Source organism: Salminus brasiliensis, chromosome 18 (genome assembly GCF_030463535.1).
Source record: "Salminus brasiliensis chromosome 18, fSalBra1.hap2, whole genome shotgun sequence".
Taxonomy (NCBI): domain Eukaryota; kingdom Metazoa; phylum Chordata; class Actinopteri; order Characiformes; family Bryconidae; genus Salminus; species Salminus brasiliensis.
In genome coordinates this window covers 31,004,980-31,028,482 of record NC_132895.1, presented here as the reverse complement: position 1 = coordinate 31,028,482, position 23,503 = coordinate 31,004,980, and the positions used below count along the sequence as shown (strand labels likewise).

The window sequence follows — 23,503 nt, the reverse complement described above, 5'->3', positions numbered from 1 at the left end:
TAGAGGAAAAGTCAGCAGGAAAAGAATTTGCCGGAGGACGAAACTTGGAGAAGCTTGGTGGTGAAAGGCTTCAAAAGGGGCCTTTGTAGCAGCAGCAGAAGGCAAAAGCAATAGCAGGGTCATCGCACAGTAATGGACAAGCTAGCAGCGGCTTTGTGGGAGGACCGATGACGGCGAGGCTGCAGAGCTGCCGTGCTTCCAATTGATCGCCATTGAAACGTCAAAAGGCCGACTGTCCACCGCCGGCTGAGAAGCGCGGCGGAGCGTTGGAAGTTGGAAGCCACGGACGTTAAAGCCAACAATCCACCCCGAGGCATTTAGCTCTGTGCTGAAAAGTAAGCATTCCTGAGCGCGCCGCTTCAACAAGAGGTCAGGCAACAGGTCAGCACAACGGGCGCGACATGAAAAGAGGCGGCCTAGTCAATGTAGCTCCGCGGACTCGCTCACGATCGTTTCTCGATCGAGACAAGCACACTTCCGCGACTCCGGCGCTTCTTTACAAGCGCTTTACGGGCTTACATTCAGAGTCCTGCAGCAGCGAGATTAATTGGCTGACCTGCTCGGAAAAGGTCACCGGGCTAATCAGGGACGGGGCCATAATGAAGAACAAAAATAAATAAATAAAAAAATCTGAGGAATGTTCCGTTCTTTGAAGATGAAGGGAAAATAATAATTAAAAAAAAAAAATAAAAAAGCCTTCCACCCGTCCGTGCAGCCACGATTCCGCAGCCGCGTTGCAGAGAACGCAATCTTTAACGGCTGCCATGAGGTGGCCCCCCGAGGGCCTGGCCTTGAACTCTGCGTTTTCACCAAGTGCAGCCATTCACACGTACACGCGCAAGGACGAGCAGCACAAAAAGCCGGCACCCAGCTCCTAGAGAAGTCCCCCCGCTCTTCACGGTGAGTAGTTTTTGACCTGCGAGGGTCAAGGAGAATTTTGTATGGACCAGCGAAGCAGGCTGCACATGCTTTCTACCCTCGTCTGCCGCTGCACAAAGGCTGCAGAGCAAAACTCAGATACTTAGGAAAACGAGTGCTCTTACGTTCCAGTCCTGAGATGATGGCAAAGCTTGGATTTGGTTCTGAAAAGTAAAAGGTTTATTAAATAAAAAAATAATAATAAAAAAGTCCCTCTAGAGAAGCACTGCCACGACACGAACGTGTTGGCACCGTGCCACCTAATGCCAGGCGCGGGCCAGAGGGGTATAAAGCCCCCCAGCATTGAGCTGTGGAGCAGTGGAGAGGGAGTGGAGTAAATGAGTCCTGGCCATGAAATCTGACCACAAGTGGCCACTGGAGAACATTCGAGACGAATGAAAAGGCCCTTCCTGCCAGCCCTGGAAGACAGGGAATAAACACTCACCCATTTTCCCACCCAATTACTCATTACTCATCTCTACCCAATCACTAGCAACGCCCCAAACACTAGAGATGGTGAAGACTGGCACGGGTCCCCTCCTGCAATCAACCCACCCCCCCGACAGAGCCATGGCCAATTGTGCTCTCTCTGACTCTGGCTGCTGATGGCAAGCAGTAGAGCTGGGCAATATGCATCGTGAAAAATATCTTTGAGAACGTCTTTGAATATCATGATAGAACCCCCCCCCCCATATCACCCAGCTCTAGCAAGCAGCACCTTAGTCTACTGGACCACTCAGAGCCCCCAATTCCCCTCCCATTTATACCAGCATGCCCAAAACACGTACAGCAAGAAACAACAGGGATTTGAAGAGATACATGTCGACCAATCAGAATTTAATCAGCTATAAAGCTAAAGCTAAATCAAAGAGCTCTTCCTTGGGGACTCCACTGCAGGAATACTCCACATACCCAAGCGGTGGTTCTATATGCTGGTGGGACGTGAAATTGACCTCCTACAGTAGAGTCGAGTCGCGGCACCGCCTCCGGCCGACTCCCTCCCGAGGGTTTTCCAATTCATTGCAAAGCTGTGATGTTTTCTTAAGTCCAAGGCCACTCCGCTCCATCCCTGCACAACCTGCAAACATGTCTGCTCAAGCACCGCTCACGATTCACTGATGAAATAGCATACGCTGGGTCTCAGAGTAGGAGTTAGTTACATTTCTTAAAAAAAAATAAAATAAAATAAAAAAAAAAAGCTACACAACAGAACCATAAGTTTTTTTTTTGTTTTTTTTCCCACAGTGCATTAAAAACATAAATCTGCTGCTCATGCAACCCCTTATACAAGCTTTAAAATTAACAACTGCGCAACTGTTATTCGGCATCTAAAAGGAATTATTCAGCAAACTGAATTAATCAGTATCTAGTATGAATGATTCAGAATTTGGTATGACGTCCATGAATTATTCAGTATCTATGTTCAGTAAATGCTGAATCTTTTATTATCTAGTCTAATTTATGCAGTATTTACTAAATGCTGAACATCAGTATCTACATTATTCAGTGTCTACTACAAATAATTCAGTATACGCTGACCTTTTCAGTATCTACCAAACGTTATTCAGTATACGCTGACCTTTTCAGTGTCTACTACGAATTATTCAGTATACGCTGACCTTTTCAGTATCTACTAAAAATTATTAAAAAGATACCAAAAAATTATTCAGTTTCTACCATCTTTAGTAAATGCTGAACCTTTTCAGAATCTACTATGAATTATTCAGTATTTACTAAACGCTAAACATCAGTATCTACACTATTCAATACTACAAATAATTCAGTATACGCTGACCTTTTCAGTATCTACCAAACGTTATTCAGTATACGCTGACCTTTTCAGTATCTACCAAACGTTATTCAGTATACGCTGACCTTTTCAGTATCTACCAAACGTTATTCAGTATACGCTGACCTTTTCAGTATCTACCAAACGTTATTCAGTATACGCTGACCTTTTCAGTATCTACTAAACGTTATTCAGTATCCATGTTCAGTAAAGGCTGAACTTTCAGTATCTACTATGATTTTTTTCAGTATTTACTAAATGCTAAACATGAGTATCTATACTATTCAGTATCTACTACAAATTATTCAGTATATGCTGACCTTTTCAGTATCTACTACAAATTATTCAGTATATGCTGACCTTTTCAGTATCTACTACAAATTATTCAGTATATGCTGACCTTTTCAGTATCCACCAAACGTTATTCAGTATATGCTGACCTTTTCAGTATCTACCAAACGTTATTCAGTATCTATGTTCAGTAAAGGCTGAACTTTTTCAGCATCTACTACCTACAATGAATTATTCAATATCTACTAAAAATTATTCAGTATCTACTATAAATGAAGTATCCATGTTCAGTAAATGCTGAACCTTTCAGTTTCTACCATAAATTATTCAGTATCTACTGAACTATGGGCTATTTATTATTCAGTATCTACTATGAAACATTTAGTAAGTGCTGAACTTTTCAACTCTGAATTCAGTACCTACTACACATTACTCTAAAGAATGAATGCACATGTTCTAAAAGTAATCATTTAAAGTGTGAATCTGTAAACAAGTATAAGGGGTTGAACAAACAAAAACAAGAACGGCGAGCACATCATGACAGGAACCCTGCCTCATCCACACAGAGCATCTAGAACCAGAAAGCAACAGTTTCCAAACGGATCCTCCAAAATCATTTGCTCTTCCACATCAAGGACGAAAAGGCAGACACTGGGCCAGCTTCCACCGCTTCACCGTCCATCACATGACCCCAGACCTGGACCCGGCCTCTAACAGACGCCGCTTTACTGCAGGGCTTCAGTTGGAGGTGACCTGGGAGGACGAGCTGCTGCTGCCGGAGCTCTTGGTGCTCTTCTGCCCCCTGGTGGCGCTGGCCTGCCGTGGCACTCTCTGGCTGGAGCCGTCTCTGGCAGCCTTCTCCCCGTGACCCGTGCCGGATTTGCTGCGCACTGCCATTCACAGACACAGACAAGAACACGCACATATACGGATGTTAGGAGATGCACATTGGTCAGGCGTGTGTGTGGTAATTAATTTTTGCATCCCACCAGTGAACACACACACAAACACACACAATTTATGGAGCTGGCAGACTTACACACACCTGGCTTGTCCCGTTTCATGCACTGCGAGGACACAAACGCAAGTGTCTATGCTGCCTTTGACCAAGACAGCCGCTGGGCACGGATGCAGGCCATGCATTTGAGGTCATACTGTGGTCAACGTACCTGACCCATAGTGGGAATCAGGTAGGTTTCAAGCAGGTTTAATGAATTATTAAGCACACCAGCATGTAAAGGTGGTCTTTAAAGGGGAACTCCATCAGGCATTCAAAACATTTGCATAATTAACCAGTCAAAACGTAAACAAAGCCACTCTCAGCAGGTTTGGTCTGAAACGCTCCGTTCTACGGAAACCCTGCCTTGCAGAAAGTTAAGACGCCTGAGACACTGTTGTCCCATAGTTCGGAGAAGATTTTGGGGCCGAAGTGTGTTTTTAAAACCGCATATCATTAAAACGGTGGAGGGATACGTGGGGCAGAGCCGCAAAAAGTAGTTCCCAAAGCGAACCACTTTGTTTTCCCAGATTCGCCACTATTAAGTGAAGTAAGTTTCACTGGTGGAACAGTAAATAGGTCGGCCATATTTGTGCTGTAGCCATGGCGACATCTAGCTCTACTCCCCACCACTAAAAAATATGTTTAATAAAATGATTTTCAACATTTCAAACCAAACCTCACTCTGAACGACTGTTTACCTCTCCACTACTGCATTACGCAAAAGCCTTGAAAACCACAGAATCCCCTTTAAGCCACAGGAATAAAAAAATAAATAAATAAATAAATAAATTAATTAAAAAAAAGGGCATGGTATGACATCAGCTGTTAGGTTGGAGCGTTCCAGCATTCCTTGAAAACGGAGATATGGAGATGTGACATGACGTTAACGGTGGGGGTGAAGCTCTCCTTGATGTTAGAGGACAGGAGGCGTGGTATGAGGCGGTGTCCATGAGCTGCGTATAAACAGTTAGTTCATTCCTTTGAGCATGATGGGGTAAAGAGGTGGCACGAACGAAGTTCATTGTTCCAGCCGAAACATTATGACCACTCATAGCTGAAGCCAATACTGTTGATTATTCTTGTAGTCGACAAGTTGGATGTGGGAGAAATGGGCAGCGTGAAGACCTTAGACACTCTGACGAGGGTCAGGTCGCTAATTACATTCAGACAGATAGGGGTCTGAGTGACTCCCGAACAGCAAGGCTGGCAGGGGGCATCCGGTCAGCAGCGGCGAGTACCTACAGACCACCAAGGCTCTTCCGTCTGGGTGAAAGTGACGGAAAGGGTTCTGTGGCACGAGAGGAGAAATGTTAATGGGTGGTTGTGGAGTGCCCATGCTAACCCCTGTCCACCAATAGAAGGCGTCTACAATGTACGAACTGAACCTTGGAGCGAATCTGCGGCTGTCCGGTTCGTGAGCCGTTTACCTGCGGGAGGCGCCGGAACAACAAACCTAATTCACAGCGGCTCAACCTCCCAACTAACAGGACTTACTGGACCTGCTGGGACGTCTTGCCGCCAGGTACCACAGGTACCAGCTTCAGAGGTCTTGTAGATGGAGAACCGTTTTGGTGTCACATGGTGGAAGGGCAGCCTTTCAGGCAGGTGGTCATAATGTTTTGGTCTGATAACGTCACGTTTTGATCCTAAAGCTTCATGCAGCCCTGAATCGAACTGAACAAACTTGAACGGTAATTTTTTCGCTAACGATGAAGCAGATGAGCTTTACAGACGACCTGAGAGGAAGAGAGGTTCCAAATAATGAATCATGCACTGAAATCAGTGGCGGCGAGAGAGAGAGAGAGAGAGAGAGAGAGACCCTGCAGGCACAGGAAGTGAGAAAACAAGAGAGGGTGGGAATGAAAGAGCGATAGTGTGAAGACCTCCAGCTTTGTTGGAGGCACCGGAAAAACAAAGGGTGGAGAATAACAAGGGACGTTGATGAGGGTGGAGAGGAGGTTTCGGAGGGAAGACCTTGAGAGAGGGGAGAGTTCTGCTCGCCGGGGCCGTAGACCACTATCTTAGCCCCTCCCCTTTGAGGGCGGGCAGCGGGGCCAGTGGGAGGGGCCTGAGGAGTTGGCTTTTTAGTGCTCTTTTCTGACACCACAGAATCCTCTTCTTCGAGAAGTTTCACACACACAGAACACAGAGCGTACACACAGGTGCCACAAAAACACACAACAGGAAAGAGAAACAGGTATTAGCATGAAAGACACAGGCTTCCGACGTTGGTGGACATCAATCCGAGACCAATCGGACCATTCCAGAAGTTAGCTGGTTAGCATTAGCTTAGTTAGCAGGAACACGGCCTGTGCTGTGGTGTTTAGCCTGCTAGCTGACTTCTCTAAGCCTCGATAGCCGACTACAGGTCCAAACCCAGCTGAACCGGTCTCTCATTTCTCCTTCCTGTCCCTCCCAACAGCAGCCGCTCAACTTCAGCCCCTCAGACACGAGTGCTGGGCTACCTGATACTCCGTGGCGTTGTAGCTTGCAGAGTTTGTTCTGAGATGAGGAGACTGCTATGCTGCTATCTGAGCTAATGCTAACCAGCTTCTCTCTCCTGATTCAGAGAGGTTTAACAGGTGCAATGTCAGATTGATGGTTTAACATTTATTAAATTCTAGGTTCTATTAACCAAATCGACCCAAACCCTTTCAACCAAATAGTTAAGAAAACACTACTTGAGACTGTTTTAGCACAGTTGTGAGAAGATCTGGGGTCTTAAAATTGCATATCATTAAAATAGATTTAAAAAAAAAATGTAAAAAAATAAATAAACTGCTAGTTTGAGAACTGAGGCACTGCTTCCTCCATGCCAAGAAACTTTGCGTGGAGCTGGATCTGCTTTTACAACGTGAGGAAAGTCAAACCAAAGTGTAAAAGGCAGAAAAGGAAAGAAAAGCTGGACTGAAGCTAAAAGCTAAGCTGAAGCCGGTCAGCATAAGCGGCAGCCACTTCACAGCACCGTCGCAATGCAAATACTGTTTATTTTAAGCACCATTCACCACACAATGCACCAGTAATAAGGGAGGATATATGGTAGGGGTCAGCCAGCATCACGCAGCAACAACACGCTAACTGGCCTCTCACTGTTAGCTTTTATGTACTGCTAATAAATATATAAAAACAAACAAACAAACAAACAAAAAAAAACACAAATGGAGGCCTGTTAGCATGTTGTCACAGAGTTATGCGGACTGGTCACTACCTTGGTGTAAATAAATAAGACCTGGATGTGAGTTGAGTAAGCTAAGCATAAGCTGTGTGGGTCCACAGAATACATTGTGGGTGACTACGGAGGTGTACTGTTAGCTGGATTAGCTAAACTAGCCTTGTAGTCCAGAGTTAAGTCAGTCATGGCAGTCATGGCTGGGCTGGTCAACTAAATCTAAGGGGAAGTGGTAAACTGTGTCTAATGCAGTCTGACTAACAATTGTGGAGGGAATTTTAATCCAGTATGTATCTGTTATAGTCTGGCAGTAATTATTGTAGTGATTTTAATCCAGTATAAATCGAAAATGTGCACAAATTTTCTATCATTTACCTGAATATTAATAACACACCCCAAATGTAACAGTCATTTAGTGTGCTCCCGAACGCGCACCTGGGTGTGAAAGGTCTCAGGGTTTTAAGTGCTCTTGGGGATCTACTTTGCGCATGCACATTAATAACACCTCACATCATCACAGAACGTCGTCTTCATGGTGTCCACATGCGTAAAAACAGGCCTTAGATTACATCAGAAGCTTATTAACAAAGTCTCTGAGCGTCCAGACTGACATGCTGACTGACCTCTGGGCTCGGAGGGGGCAGCGGCGGAGTGGGACGCTGTCGATGTGTCACCAACAGATGTGTCCGAAATCCTCTGACCCACGCACATCGCCTTCAGGGTCTGGAAGACGGCCAGCGGCGCTACGTTCATCTTCAGAAGGTCCACGATAACCCTGTAAGATCAGGAGGTAGATAACTGATTTTAATCCAGTATGAATCTGTCTTTGTACAGTTATTATAGTCCGCCAGCAATAACAGAATTTAATCCAGTATGAATCTGTAGGGTGTATGGATCTTACAGTCTGACGGTAATAACTGTGCACTGGTTTTAATCCAGTATGAATCTGTAGGGTGTGTAGGGTAGTGTAGGGTAGTTTTTACAGTCGGACAGTAACAAATGTGGAGGGATTTTAATCCAGTATGAATCAAATCTGCAATTTGTGTGGTTGTAAGAGTCCAGCAGTAATAAGAAATAAGAGTGTTTTGAATCCAGTATGAATCTGCAGTGTGTATGGATTTTACAGTCTGACAGTAATAACTGTGGGATGGTTTTAATCCAGTATGAATCTGCAGTGTGTATGGATTTTACAGTCTGACAGTAATGACTGTGGGATGGTTTTAATCCAGTATGAATCTGCAGTTTGTGAAGGTTTCTTTTTTTTTTTTTTTAACAGTCTAACAGTGATACTTGTGGAATGATTATAAACCAGTATGAATCTGCTGTGTGTATAGTTATTATAGTCTGACAGTAATCATGAAGTGATGTTAATCCAGTATGAATCTGCAGTGTGTATGGATTTTTACAGTCTGACAGTAATAACTGTGGGATGGTTTTAATCCAGTATGAATCTGCTGTGTATGGATTTTACAGTCTGACCGTAATAACTGTGCACTGGTTTTAATCCAGTATGAATCTGTAGGGTGTGTAGTTTTTACAGTCGGACAGTAACAAATGTGGAAGGATTTTAATCCAGTATGAATCGAATCTGCAATTGGTGTGGTTGTAAGAGTCCAGCAGTAATAAGAAATAAGAGTGTTTTGAATCCAGTATGAATCTGCAGTGGTTCTAGTTATTATAGCCTGACAGTGATAATCATGGAGTGACTCCAGTATGAATCTGCAGTGTGTAGTTTTCACAGTCTGACCTGCAATAATTGTGGAACAGCATTAAAGCAGGATGAACCCAGTATGAATCAGAACTGTATTCAATCCAGGATGAATCTTGGGGGTAACTATCGGGATGAATCTACGGGGTCTGCACGAACGCCGCATCACAAACCCAATCGGCCAATCGGATCACACCTACCGCACTCCAGTGCTTCTGCAGACACCGGCGGTTATCTACTCACTTGAAGACCTCCTGGTCCATGACTATCCCCGCAGCCTGAGTGAGCTCGAACAGCTCCATCTCCTCAGCATTGAGCACCTTCTTCTTCTTCATGCTGTACTTCTGCACATTGCCGCTGACGCTTACACCCAGGGAGGGGGACTCCGGGGCCACGGGCATGGCGCCAGTCGGCGCTGCGTGGGACGTCATCAGGCAGGACCCTGCGGAAGCATCAGTGTAATAATTAGGCTCAACGTACTTGGACAGACAGCGGGGCGTACCTACCTACTGCTACAGGACCTCATGAAACAAACAGCGGGACAGCTGGCATTTTCAGGACTGGTGGGAGACTTGAGCTCCGGTCTCGGGCTGAACAAAGGACAAAATCTCCAACCTCCAACCTTCCTTCTGAAGACCCCAGAGAGCTTCACCACTCTTCCCCACACACTTCAGCAGGCAAGAGCAAGCCTGAGGGTCAAATGAGCCTCCCCCAGAATCCTCTCTGCAGCTGATGAGGGGCACCTGGTCCTGACTTTAGGCATTAGAGGGGCTAATACACGAGGGTGGGTTCCAGCATTTATCGATTATTCTAATCATTTTTATTTTAATAAATGCTGTTTAAAGACATTTCTTCAGTTTTCTGAGTCTAATTTTGTCTTATTTTACCTTCATCTCTCAATATTTGGAAATGAAGACCAGGTGATGGCTAACGTCCACATTTTTTTTTTTTGTTGCTGGCCGACAGTTTACAAGCCAAGCTAGACAAACATCAAATGCTACAAATAAACATTGTAATATTCATTAATTAATGAATAAATACATTAATAAATAAAGCCATTTAACCTCCAGGTCAACCCGCGCGTTCCCTCAGCAGCCGCTCGGCCCCTCAGATTAGCTCGCTCGCTAACAGAGAGGCCAGAGCGACTGCTGCGGTCTGCTGCTAGCTGATAAATACCCTAAACTATAATAAATATATTCGCTATAATTTGTAATAAATTTATGAATATACTCTAAAAAAAAAAACAGCCTGAAATTGGGTTAAATACTCACAGCAAACAAACGACCGCGCCGAACTCTCCTTCTGCGGCGAACCGGCGACAGAGGAAGCCGCCTCACTGCCCCCTGGCGGCGCGGCGCTCTTCCCCTTTAGCGCTTTTGGGCCGCGGGGTGTTTCTCCTGCCCCGGAAATGTGAGGCAGCGCCTCGATGCCTTCTGACTCAGTAACTTATTATCCAGACACTCTGACTCAGTAACTTATTATCCAGACACTCTGACTCAGTAACTTATTATCCAGACACTCTGACTCAGTAACTTATCATCCAGACACTCTGACTCAGTAACTTATTATCCAGACACTCTGACTCAGTAACTTATCATCCAGAAACTCTGACTCAGTAACTTATTATCCAGACACTCTGACTCAGTAACTTATCATCCAGACACTCTGACTCAGTAACTTATCATCCAGACACTATGACTCAGTAACTTATCATCCAGAAACTCTGACTCAGTAACTTATTATCCAGACACTCTGACTCAGTAACTTATTATCCAGACACTCTGACTCAGTAACTTATTATCCAGACACTCTGACTCAGTAACTTATCATCCAGAAACTCTGACTCAGTAACTTATCATCCAGAAACTCTGACTCAGTAACTTATTATCCAGAAACTCTGACTCAGTAACTTATTATCCAGAAACTCTGACTCAGTAACTTATCATCCAGAAACTCTGACTCAGTAACTTATCATCCAGACACTCTGACTCAGTAACTTATCATCCAGACACTCTGACTCAGTAACTTATTATCCAGACACTCTGACTCAGTAACTTATCATCCAGACACTCTGACTCAGTAACTTATTATCCAGAAACTCTGACTCAGTAACTTATCATCCAGAAACTCTGACTCAGTAACTTATCATCCAGACACTCTGACTCAGTAACTTATCATCCAGAAACTCTGACTCAGTAACTTATCATCCAGACACTCTGACTCAGTAACTTATTATCCAGACACTCTGACTCAGTAACTTATCATCCAGAAACTCTGACTCAGTAACTTATCATCCAGACACTCTGACTCAGTAACTTATCATCCAGACACTCTGACTCAGTAACTGATCATCCAGAAACTCTGACTCAGTAACTTATCCAGACACTCTGACTCAGTAACTTATTATCCAGACACTCTGACTCAGTAACTTATCATCGAGACACTCTGACTCAGTAACTGATCATCCAGAAACTCTGACTCAGTAACTTATCATCCAGACACTCTGACTCAGTAACTTATTATCCAGACACTCTGACTCAGTAACTTATCATCCAGACACTCTGACTCAGTAACTTATCATCCAGACACTCTGACTCAGTAACTTATCATCCAGAAACTCTGACTCAGTAACTTATTATCCAGACACTCTGACTCAGTAACTTATTATCCAGACACTCTGACTCAGTAACTTATCATCCAGAAACTCTGACTCAGTAACTTATCATCCAGACACTCTGACTCAGTAACTTATCATCCAGACACTCTGACTCAGTAACTTATCATCCAGACACTCTGACTCAGTAACTTATCATCCAGAAACTCTGACTCAGTAACTTATCATCCAGAAACTCTGACTCAGTAACTTATTATCCAGAAACTCTGACTCAGTAACTTATCATCCAGAAACTCTGACTCAGTAACTTATCATCCAGACACTCTGACTCAGTAACTTATCATCCAGACACTCTGACTCAGTAACTTATCATCCAGACACTCTGACTCAGTAACTTATCATCCAGACACTCTGACTCAGTAACTTATCATCCAGACACTCTGACTCAGTAACTTATTATCCAGAAACTCTGACTCAGTAACTTATCATCCAGAAACTCTGACTCAGTAACTGATCATCCAGACACTCTGACTCAGTAACTTATCATCCAGACACTCTGACTCAGTAACTTATCATCCAGACACTCTGACTCAGTAACTGATCATCCAGACACTCTGACTCAGTAACTTATCATCCAGAAACTCTGACTCAGTAACTTATCATCCAGACACTCTGACTCAGTAACTTATCATCCAGACACTCTGACTCAGTAACTTATCATCCAGAAACTCTGACTCAGTAACTTATCATCCAGACACTCTGACTCAGTAACTTATCATCCAGAAACTCTGACTCAGTAACTTATCATCCAGACACTCTGACTCAGTAACTTATCATCCAGACACTCTGACTCAGTAACTTATCATCCAGAAACTCTGACTCAGTAACTTATCATCCAGAAACTCTGACTCAGTAACTGATCATCCAGACACTCTGACTCAGTAACTGATCATCCAGAAACTCTGACTCAGTAACTTATCATCCAGAAACTCTGACTCAGTAACTTATTATCCAGACACTCTGACTCAGTAACTTATCATCCAGAAACTCTGACTCAGTAACTTATTATCCAGACACTCTGACTCAGTAACTTATCATCCAGAAACTCTGACTCAGTAACTTATTATCCAGACACTCTGACTCAGTAACTTATCATCCAGAAACTCTGACTCAGTAACTTATTATCCAGACACTCTGACTCAGTAACTTATCATCCAGAAACTCTGACTCAGTAACTTATTATCCAGACACTCTGACTCAGTAACTTATTATCCAGACACTCTGACTCAGTATCTCGATTAAAGGACTTTTCGAAATGGAGGATTTGTTGACTTGTTTCCTCAAAATTGTGACTTACGTTAGTATAATTTCTTTAAAATTGTGACTCAGTATCTTAATATAATGCCATTTATTCAAAGTTGTTGACTCAGTATCTCGATTAATTGACTTGTTTTCATGAAATTGGGACTCAATATCTTAATATAATGACATTTCATTAAACTGTGACTCAGTATCTCAATTTATTGACTTTTTTTCATTAAACTGTGACTCAGTATCTCGATTTATTGAATCAAGGAATGGACGTGATCCAATACCAGCCAGAATCATTCAGCCCAGTCTTCAGCCTTTCTACCCGGAAGTGTTTTAGTGTTTCTATACACTGAAGGTGCTTCAGGTGGTTCATGGCATGCTGCTGTAGAAGAACCATCTTTGGTTCACTTTGGTTCCAAAAATGCTTCATTACAGCATCATTTTCTTAAAACTGTGACCCAGGTTTTAAATGTATTGACTGGTTTTCATGAAATTTAATATAATGGCATTTCCTCAGAATTGTGACTCAGTATCTCGATTTAATGGCTTGTTTTCTCAGAACTGGCACCCTGCCTTATGACATATTGACCTATTGACCTATGCTCTCGAAATTCCATCTTCATATGTAGTTTTACATCTTTTTAAAAAATCCATTCATGGAGGAGGGGTACGGTGCAGGACGCTGTGTGGGGGAAAAGTGCAGAGTATGAATGACACCAGAGTTTTGATCCAGATGAGATTCTGTGGGTGTTTTGGTGAACCAAGAAACGGGCGTGTCAGAACAACGCAGCCCTTCAGCCTTTTTACATGGAAGTGTTTTAATATGAAGGTGTTATTTAATCTATACGCTGAAGGTGCTTCAGAGGGTTCTTGGTATGCTGCTGTAGAAGAACCACCTTAGGTTCCATGTGGTTCCAAAAGTGCTTCATCTACAGCATCACTCAGAGAACCATCCTTTTTTAACAGTGTAGCAAGCATCTCGCAATGTGCTCATTTATCCGCAGCCCTACTCCATCAGGGTGATGACGGGTCAAGGAAGCCGGAGCCCGTCCGAACTCGAGCAGGTTAGATCTGTGTGAGGGATGTTCTTCTGCTGCCATCAGCTAACACGCGGGACCTTGCTTTCACTCGTCCCTCCAGAGTCATCCTCCGCACTGCGCTTCCTCGCCGCCGGCACCGCGTCCTGTTTAACCTCCAGGTCCTGGGAGGTGTTCAGGGCCGTGTCCGATCTGGGGCTGTCCAGGCCGTGGAGGGTTTCGGCCCGCACGGGTCCGAACTCCACCAGCTGCCCCCTTAGTTCGCCTTGCTCCGGCTGGAGCTGCACGTCTATGATCTCCAGTCCCGTTAGAGCGCCCCCTATCGTCCCCTGCACCTCCACCTCCATGTGGGCGTGGGACGTCTCGGCGTGAGTGGCGTTGAGCTCCATCGCCCCCGCGTGGCCGTTGAGGGATATGGCGGCGGTCTGAGAGAGCAGCTCCTGCCTCAGAGAAGCAAGCTGAGCCTGAAGCAGCTCTTTATGCTGGGCCTGTAGACTCTCCATCTGCAACAACAGAGGCAAATGATCAGTCGGTCGGCTAATGCAGTCGGTCTGTACCGATCCAAGCACAGTAAAGCTGGGATCCTCTGAAGACCAGGCTGCTCTTAGAGGCCATTAAACAGGAAACCAGGTAAACAGGCAAGCCTGGTGTTGCCGGACCACCGTTGACTGCATCGAACCCCAACTACGAGACTGTAGAATAAAATGACCCCCTATTCTGTTTCCTGGAGCATTTCCTGTGACCCTGCCTGGTCAAGGACTCAAGCCTTGGTCTAAGAGCCTTAAGATGTAGACCTCATATTTACTAGTCTTTAGATGTGAAGGACCCAGGACCTCATGAACATGCCTAGAGCATCGCTACTCTAGCCATGCTAAGACGGCACGGTAGTGATGCTGGACGAGGCAGCAAAGCCGGGGTGCTGATACCGTGGTAGCATTTCTGGGCAAGCTACAGCTACAGGTGTACACTGCGGCCGGAAGACCATTCCAATGCTTAAAGGGTTGCCTTTGGGGAACCAATTTCTAAACCCTATAGAGCCCTTTCGCTTACTGGGTGGGGAACGAGACAGGACTCAAGAAACTCACCAGTTTGGCCACTCGCTGCTGGCTGTGGTCTGGACACTGGTACGCCTGCAGCTCCTCAAACATCTTCACGTTGGACTGGACCAGACTAGCAACCTTTACCATGAGAAGACAGCAAGAGGCGAAGGCTGTTATTAGATATGAGCTAGAAACAGCTTGAATGTGAACATGAGTCAAATCTGACCCACCAGCACACACACACACACACACACACACACACACACACACACACACACACACACACCTGTTCCTTGAGCTGTTTAATCTCAGCCCGTAGAGTCTTCTCCATGCTCTCCTTCTCCTGCCGCAGAGTGTCTATCTGTTGGTTGAGCTCCATCAGGCGTTTCTGAACCTCTAAACTCTCCCCACTCTAAAAACATTTAAAAAAAAAAAGGTTGATCACAACTACGGGTGGTCCTAATGTTCTGATATGATAGTGGGTAGCCATACCTGTTCAGTAAGGATGCCTGTGGCCTCGTCATAGATCAGGCTGCCCGTGTGTCCGTCAGGGTCCATCAGAACCAGGGTCTGGGTTCGCTCTGATGCATGCAGGGAAGAGCCCACCTCCTCCTCTGCACCCAGTGGAATGCCATTACTCTCGCTGTCTTCCTTCAAAAGACAGAAGAATGAAGTGCCGACGTCATGAGTATCAAATACTAGCAAAACAAAGCTTTCCGGTGTTTCTGCAGATGTTTGACCCGAGATCTGTGATCGGATCTACATCCAATACCTAAACCGAGATAAAAACACAGTCTTTTCTATATTTCTGCATGGTTTGGACCTAAATGCCCTAAAAGTAGATAAGGAGAACCCAATCAAACAAATGAGACAAAATGAGCAGACTTGCTCATTTATTTATTGAGGAAAAGTATGTGGATCTGCTTCCAGATCTTTGCTTCCAGTATCTGGTGTAACCCCCGTGTGGAGCGACAAATGGAACTAAACGTTTTCGGTAGTAGTCCCGCACATCGCCTTGGAGGAATTTTAGGCCATTCCTCTGTATGAGACAGCTTCAGCTCTTTTGGATTAAGGTCAGGACTTTGACTCGGTCATTCCAAAGCATTAACTTTGGTTGAACGCCACTTGTGTGCTTAGGGTCATTGTCATGCTGCATGACCCATGTTTTTTTGAGATTTCTTCAGATATCTTAACACGTTTCTGGTATTCCTGGTAATTTGCCGGAATAACTCAACGATGGCAAGCCGTCCTGGCCCAGATGCGGCAAAACTGGCCCAAACCATGATACTAGGGAGAAGGTTGCTTCACAAACATAAGCGTGAGTCTTCACCATACAGGTTTAGGAGTGTGTGCCATAGCTTGAACAAAGGAGATTCCTGCTGGTCTCAGAAGCTCACCAGGCTTGAGAAGTGTAAGTTAAGAGTCTGGAGGCACACCTAGCATAAGAACCTTATCCCAACCGTTAAGCATGGGGGTGGCGGTATCGCAGTTTGGGTCTGTTCTGCAGCTTTGGGTCCAGGACCAGAAGGCTTGCCTTTATTGATGGAACCTATGAATTTTGGATCGCACCAGCGAATTCCACAGGAGAACGTCAGGAATTCTGTCTGCGAACTTCGTACTGCTCACCCTTTGAACGGATCTATGCATGTTCGAAAAGCCACTAAGCAGGTCTACCTTAGGCTCGACGGTGAGTAAAGTGGCTCCCTCGCTGTCCGAGGTGGTGGTCAGGACCGGCTGCGTCACAATGGATCCGACGGCAGCGGTGGCATCCCCCACTGAACCCAGGCTCACAGCCAGCCCGCTGTACGCTTTAGCATGGGCCTCTGCGCTGCCGCTGTAGTACTGCCTGCAGTTCACATCCTGAGAACACAAACGCATTAACAGGCGGTTGAAATTTGAACAGAATATCAGAAGCTCCACCCCTCGTCCGACATCAATACCGGCCTCGTCCCACATTGCTATTGCACAGTACGAACACTGGCTTGCAGCTTCCCCTGAACACCAGCTTGCAACACAGCAACCACAATGACACAATGGAGTAAAACCTAGAGTCAGCACGCCTGCTTTCCGGCCTCGTGTAACATCGCTACTGGCTACTGCGCTGTGCGGACACCGGCTAACTGCTACCGCAGTGTTTGCATGCCAGCTTCCGGCCTTGTCCAACACTAATACCAGCTTCCGGCCTTGTCCGATGTTGCTACCGCAGCGTTCGCAAACCAGCTCCTGGCCTTTTCCAACAGCACTACCACAGCGTTCGCAAGCCGGCTGCCAGATCCGCCCAACATTGCTCCTGCAACGTTTGCATGTCAGCTTCTGGCTTCCGGCCTTCCGCCAGAGCCAGGGCTGAGTAGAAACACCAGACTTTCTTTCCCCCAGCTAGCAAACAGGCCATATAGAACACCTTTAAGGCACCTGGTTTTGGCAAGCCCATTCATACAGAGCTCATCTGGGTTGTGTGACGGTTGAGCGTCCACTTACTTTGCGCCACATTGTAGGAAAAGGAGCGAGGAAGGGAATTTTTAAATGCCATGTCATATCCTAGATAAGATGCTTTTGGGAAGCAGAGCCAGAACCGATCAGTGCTGCGGCCCTTCTCCGCACCCCTGCTCTTCAAACACTCATGAGCTCACGATTAAGGCACGAGCAACCTCCTCCCTCTCCGGCTCTTTGACCCCTTCTCGCACTGCGCACTTTCCGCACACCGCCGAGTACACTCGCGTGACACGGCGCCGCTGGCTTGGAGCTGGTTGGAGTGCACTTGACCTCCAGCATACAAGTACGACGACCGGGATCCAGCCTAAACCAGCGCGGCCCGACTCCCTCCGGCACGGAGCTGCGGAGTTAAGGAGGTGTTAAAAAATGCTAAGGAGCGCTCAGGGTGACGCTTCCTCTCAGGGCGATCTTTGTGCTGGGATGTTTTCAGGAAAGGGTCGGAGGAACGCGACGGAAAACCCGCTCACCTGCGTGACCTGAATTTGAAAGGTGGTGTGTGGGTTTCGGAAGTGCGTCTTGTAGTGCTTGACGGCCTCGTCCCTCCTGTTGAAGCCGTTCCTGCAGCGGTAGCAGTGCCAGTGAGCTCCTTTGAACCTCTTCTCTCCCTTGATGGTGCCCACGATCTCGCAGTGGTTACAGCAACGCAGCACCTTCAAGCCTGCGAGGAACAGGGTGGCGGAAAGGAGACTCGTTTAGTCTAGAGGTTTACCTCTCGAACCTGTGCCCCTTTTCTCGGAGAGACACAATACCAGGGCTGCTTCCTAGTCGTCCCCCACCTCCACCTTCACCTTCACCCTGTACGGGAACATATTCGGAGGCATTTTTTTAAATCAGTATAAAGACACACTGCGATGGTGATGATAGACGGCAGGCCAACATCGTAAACAGTCCCCCCTGCCCCTCCTTTTCCCCCGTCCTGCGCATGAGCGCCCCCTGTCGCAGATTCTCTCTACCACGTCGTTAAAAAGCCAGCCTCCAGCCTCAGCCAACAGACTAATTTAACGACCGCCAGGCTGCCGTATGGATTTGTGGAGTACGGAGACGGACAGCGGCAGCCTTCTCTTTAACCCCTTAAAACAGCCTATTTATATATATATATATATATTAATAAAATAATAATAATTTAAAATAAGTAACGATAAGTAGTGTTTCACAGATACCGAGGCCGCCCTGCCATCAGCGCCGATACCGGCACTTACGCACAGTATCGGTAATACGGAGCACCAATACCTTGAAGCTGACTGACGCTCTACTCTACTTTTGCATTTTTTCTAATAAATAGTTATTATCAGTAAACAGATATTTAATGCAACTTTTACATTTACAGCACATTCTGTTTTTCATGTGGCGTTTTGTTGGGTCGAGGACCGGAACGTGAAATCATGAGCAGTTCCTCAACCAGTACATGTTTGTTTTTTAAGCTTTAAATATCCGGATTTGAGTCAGAGTTGGTTTCGGTATTGCTACTCAATATCGGCAGATACTTAAAAATCTGGTTTGGGAAACGAAAAAGTGGTATCGGTGCATCTCTAATGATTAATATTGTTTTTGGAGGAGAAACGTCTCCAGAAATAATTGCGATAAACGATATTACTAATAATTACATTCTTTAAGGAACAATGAACTTAATAGTAATTAAAAAAATCGTAAATAAATAAAACACGAACAGTCAAGATGCCGCCTTGTTCGTGTATACAGGGTCTTCACGCTCATGCAGCTTGAAGCTGAGGGGCAGTGACCAGGACTGCTCTCTTCAGGATGGGTAGATGGCGCTCTCTCCTCACAGCGCTTCGCTGAGGCGTCTCGGGGCTGGTGCGTCAAAGCCCGGGATGTGGCACTTCCCTCCAGGCACGTTGGTTGGTTACTTGGTGATGTTGCAACGACGAGGGCGTACGGTTTGGGTTATTGGTGAATTCTTGAATTCTCAGGGGGCTTTTAGGGGGCAGCCCAAAAAAAAGTACCCTGGGAAACATCTGATGCGAGATTGAAAGCCGCAGGCCGGAGCGATATCCTTACTGGGTCAGCATCAGCAGTTAATTGCTTAAAAAAAATCCAATATCAGGAAACCTTAGATAACAGGATAATCAGATTTTCATTTCCCCGACACATTAATTAGCCCGGCGTTCCAGGTGAGTGGACACAACTGAATTTCCTAATCTTTCATCATCAGCCAGGGATTTTTTTTATTATTATTTAATCATTTATCTCATTTTAATTTAATCAGATCCGGTTCAGCAGGTCTGTCCATACTCACACCCAACCATAATCAAGACAAAATCTCTGCTGCTGCTGCTGCTCCTGATGATGATGATGATGGATATCTTGATCAGTCCCCCAAAACTTCCCATATTCGTGCATCACCACTCGCTCCGGTCACGTCCAAATATGCAGATATCCTCACTTGCTTTGCTTAATCTTATGGTGCTTTCACACCTACCTTGTTTGGACCGGACCTCCAAACTACAACAGCAGGTGGGAAAGGTGCCCCTGAACCAACCACAGCCTGGACCTAACGTCCAAAATGTGACCCAACCACTGTAGGTGGTCTCTGCCCAGATCAAACGGAACCACGGGTTGGTTGGTTTGCAGCGTGGCAGCGTTTTTGGATGGTTCGGACCGATTCCAGGCCGAAGTCGAGGCAGGCTGTCGTCACCCAGAATGCAGTAGAAGAAGGAAAAGAGGCCCATGTGGACGTTTGGAGAGATGTCCTTGGGTCATCTTGCTGCACACAGCTTGTCTCTCCCCAGATTTTGTACGATGCTCAGAGCAGGAGATTGGATTTTGGATCATCGTCCTGTTACACAACCCACGCGTTTCAGCTTCAGCATTGGACAGGGGGAACGGGGGACATCCCTAATTATATTACTGTACATATTATAATATTTTGTAATGATATGCTTGTTTTCCACAAGTACAGCGGACCCATTACAAGTCTGACAGAAGTAATTGGACACTGAGTAACTGCCCCCTCCCACACGGATGGCTGTTCAAGTCTCACCTGCGAAGTCGATGCCCTTGTCGACGTGTTTGATGCGGAAGTGCGCCCTCAGGATGACCGGGTCCTGGTAGGCCTCGCCCACGGTACACAGCGGGCAGTGCATATGGACGCCCTTCTCGCGCCCGTCGCACTTCTCATCCTGGCACAGGACGGGGGTGTAGGTGTGCTCTGTACCCCTGATCCGGACCGACGGATGGGCCTGGAGGGTGGCGAGGAGGGAGGGAGAAAGGGAAAGGGTCATTTCCGTCGTCATGACAACAGCAACAACAACAATTTAGCCACTTTGTTTACTATCCAAACCCACCAATGAATCTACACACGTGTCCCGAGTTTCGAATGCAGTGTTGATGATGGTAAATCTGAAAGAATGAGTTTACTCGAGGAACTGCTTTGCGGCACAACACCCTGCATGTATCCCTCCACCGTTTTAATGATATGCACCTTTGAAAGTATGCTTCAGACCCAAAATCTAGTCCCAAAATCGAGTCCCAGGCATCAGGCAGTGTATTCATAGCCATTCGGGGTAATCACTTCCTAAAAGGGAGCTTTCAGACGCCTGGATTACGAGAAAATAATCTTTTTAATTTTCAATAAGTTTCAATAAAAACATCAAAGGCTGAAGCTCTAAGTTAGGGCTAACTGACCAAGACCGGCCACTGACAGCGAGTGGCCGGTCTCTCGGAGCCTCCCACAATACTGGTAGCACCACCCTGGCGCCTGCAAATAATACGCAGAGAAAGAGAGAGAAAGAGAGAGAGACACTAAGTGACAAAGAGAGCATCCTGATACACTGTGTGGACAAAAGTATTGGGACACCTGCTCATTCCTTGCTCCTCATCAAGTCTTTACCCTGCTTCTGCTGGAGTAACTGTCTCTACTGTCCGAAGAAGGAAGAAGGCTGTTCACTAGAATTTGGAGAAGCATTGCTGTGAGGATTTGATTGCATTCAGCGACAAGAGCGTTAGTGAGGTCAGGATGTTGGATGATGATGATCACCACCCCACCCCACCACCCCCACCTCATCATCCTCAACTCAGCCCCAGCTCATCCCAAATGTACTGGAGGGAGCACCACCATCCGTCATTCCAGAGAACACAGTTCCTCCACTGCTCCACAGCTCAGTGCTGCTGGGGGGGGGGTGCTTATACCCCCTTTAGGCAGCATGGTGCCAGTCGGGTTCAGGTTCACCATCTGCTCCAGAGAGACCTATTCTATTGGCAGTATACAGGGATATATAGATATATAGGGTGGTGCACCCTGAAAAATGTGCTTGTGAGATGACCATATATGGGTAACTGTGGTCAAATAACCAAATAAATAAATAAATAAACAAAATTATTTAATGAATTAATTACCGTAAATATCTCGTTTGAAGTGACCAAATTATCCAGTAATTACGGTTCTGACGTCAGTCAGTCAGTCAGGCAGACCCGCTCCCTGTACCGTTTACAGAAGCCGCTACGCTCCGCTACGTTACGCTACGCAACGCAACCGAATTCCTGAACGTCACCGACGTGACGCATCGCGATAACCGCCCGCAGCTTACGCAACCTGCGCAGGTCACTCCGCGTAACTCCCTACAAGCCATCACTAGCTAACTTCGCTAGCCTGTTAGCTTAGCGAACAAACGGCTACCGTAAACAAACAGCGAGGGCTGTGAATCTTCCCCGGATCAAAATCTCACCACAAACACCGCCATCTTCCCGGGGCAGCCTCGGAGACGAGCCCCACGCTCCGCTGTTTACCGGCTGTTCCGTAGCTTTAGTGCGCGAACCATTTTAAGACAGGTGTGTGTGGTTCGTCATCCGCCTGCGTAGGTGTGCGTACACACACACACACACACACACACACACACACACACACACACACACACACACACACACACGGCGAGAGAGGCGGGCCGCGTCCTAAACGGCTCCGCTGAAGGGCACTTAGCTACTTAGCTAGATGGGAGGATGCTTAACCATCCTTAATCCCGGAAGTGCGCATCTGCGCCTCCTGCTGGCTGCGTTCACAACAGCAACAGCAACAACAATAATTATTATTATTTAATTTTGTAATTTTTTTAAACTCTCAATTTCTGTAGGGGTTCATTTTTAAGAAAGTAGCTAAACATTTAAAATAATAAGGAATAAAAAAAAATCAAAAGCTTTCGTGATTAGTTAAATTTTAGTTTCGTAAATATAAATATATATTAAAAATAAAAATCTCATATTATAAATATACATTTTAAATATATATTAAGTTAGATATCTGGGTTAAATAGAAATTCGGTCGCTCCCACCTTTATATACGCCACCGCCGAGCCAGCTTCCAGGAAGGGGATGTAGCTCAGTGGTAGAGCGCATGCTTTGCATGTATGAGGCCCCGGGTTCAATCCCCGGCATCTCCAGCCGGACTTTTCTTTTGCCATTTTTCTTCAAAATGCAAGTTTTTCTCTTTATTCGTCTATTAAACAGTTATTACCACCATAAAACGTTAAAATCACACGTTAAAGACATTTAAACATTAAAACTAGTGACGTGTTGCGATTATTTTTTTAATGTAATATTTTCCTCACCACTAGAGGGAGACAGAGAGACGCCTGCTGCAAAATCCATACATACAATATGTGTCCAAATGTTTGTGGACACCCCTTCTAATGAATGCATTCAGCTTCTTTTCAGTCCCTGTTGAGAAGTACTGCCAATAGAATAGGACTCTCTGGAGCTGATAAACACTGATGAACCTTTTGCCACCGTGCTGCCTAAGGCCAGGCGTGGGTTAGAGGGGGGTATAAAGCCCCCCACCCCAGCATTGAGCTGAGGAGCAGTGGAAGAACTGTGCTCTCTGGTGATCATCATCCAACATCCAGACCTTACTAATGCAGCTCTTGTTGTTGAATGCAATCAAATGCTCACAGCAGTCTTCTTCCCTGGGCAGTAGAGACCGTCACTCCAACGAAAGCAGATCAGCTCTTTTTAATACGTTTGATTTCAGAAGAAACAGTGAATGAGCAGGCGTCCCAATACTTTTGTCAGTACAGTGTAGTTATTGGTCGACCTCTTGGGCGCAAATTTTGTCAGCCCACATTTTTTGTGGGCCAAAAGTTTGTGGACACAGCTCTGTTAGCCCAAATGTCTTGGATGAGCTCTT

The 23,503-nt window shown here is 45.8% G+C and overlaps 2 protein-coding genes and 1 non-coding gene across 8 annotated transcripts; 1 reads left to right on the top strand and 2 right to left on the bottom strand.

Annotated features, from left to right (window-relative positions):
- Positions 1-1,734: 1,734 nt before the first annotated feature.
- Positions 1,735-10,350, bottom strand: mzt2b (mitotic spindle organizing protein 2B). Of its 5 annotated transcripts, XR_011977843.1 has the most exons (6): positions 10,147-10,350; positions 9,119-9,317; positions 7,791-7,942; positions 5,973-6,116; positions 2,714-3,888; positions 1,735-2,537 (listed from the first exon to the last, which is right to left on the bottom strand). XR_011977843.1 is itself a non-coding variant. In XM_072662439.1 (5 exons), exons 2-5 carry the CDS (start codon positions 9,304-9,306, stop codon positions 3,737-3,739), a joined length of 636 nt encoding a protein of 211 aa, XP_072518540.1. In that variant the 5' UTR covers positions 9,307-9,317; positions 10,147-10,350; the 3' UTR covers positions 1,735-3,736. The 5 variants fall into 5 exon arrangements, 4 of the variants coding, with proteins under 4 accessions (XP_072518540.1, XP_072518542.1, XP_072518543.1 ...); XM_072662439.1 differs by having other exon boundaries at positions 1,735-3,888; XM_072662441.1 differs by having other exon boundaries at positions 1,735-3,888; positions 5,973-6,113; positions 10,147-10,348.
- A 2,645-nt stretch (positions 10,351-12,995) lies between these two features.
- Positions 12,996-22,200, bottom strand: LOC140539109 (uncharacterized). Of its 2 annotated transcripts, none has more exons than XM_072661731.1 (8): positions 22,053-22,200; positions 20,369-20,567; positions 17,838-18,028; positions 16,552-16,737; positions 15,370-15,528; positions 15,164-15,289; positions 14,923-15,015; positions 12,996-14,340 (listed from the first exon to the last, which is right to left on the bottom strand). In XM_072661731.1, exons 1-8 carry the CDS (start codon positions 22,065-22,067, stop codon positions 13,900-13,902), a joined length of 1,410 nt encoding a protein of 469 aa, XP_072517832.1. In that variant the 5' UTR covers positions 22,068-22,200; the 3' UTR covers positions 12,996-13,899. The 2 variants fall into 2 exon arrangements, with proteins under 2 accessions (XP_072517832.1, XP_072517833.1); XM_072661732.1 differs by lacking the exon at positions 22,053-22,200 and adding an exon at positions 19,038-20,164 and having other exon boundaries at positions 20,369-20,443.
- A 488-nt stretch (positions 22,201-22,688) lies between these two features.
- trnaa-ugc (transfer RNA alanine (anticodon UGC)) lies at positions 22,689-22,760 on the top strand. Its single transcript has one exon. It is a non-coding gene; the product is annotated as a tRNA-Ala (tRNA).
- Positions 22,761-23,503: the final 743 nt, after the last annotated feature.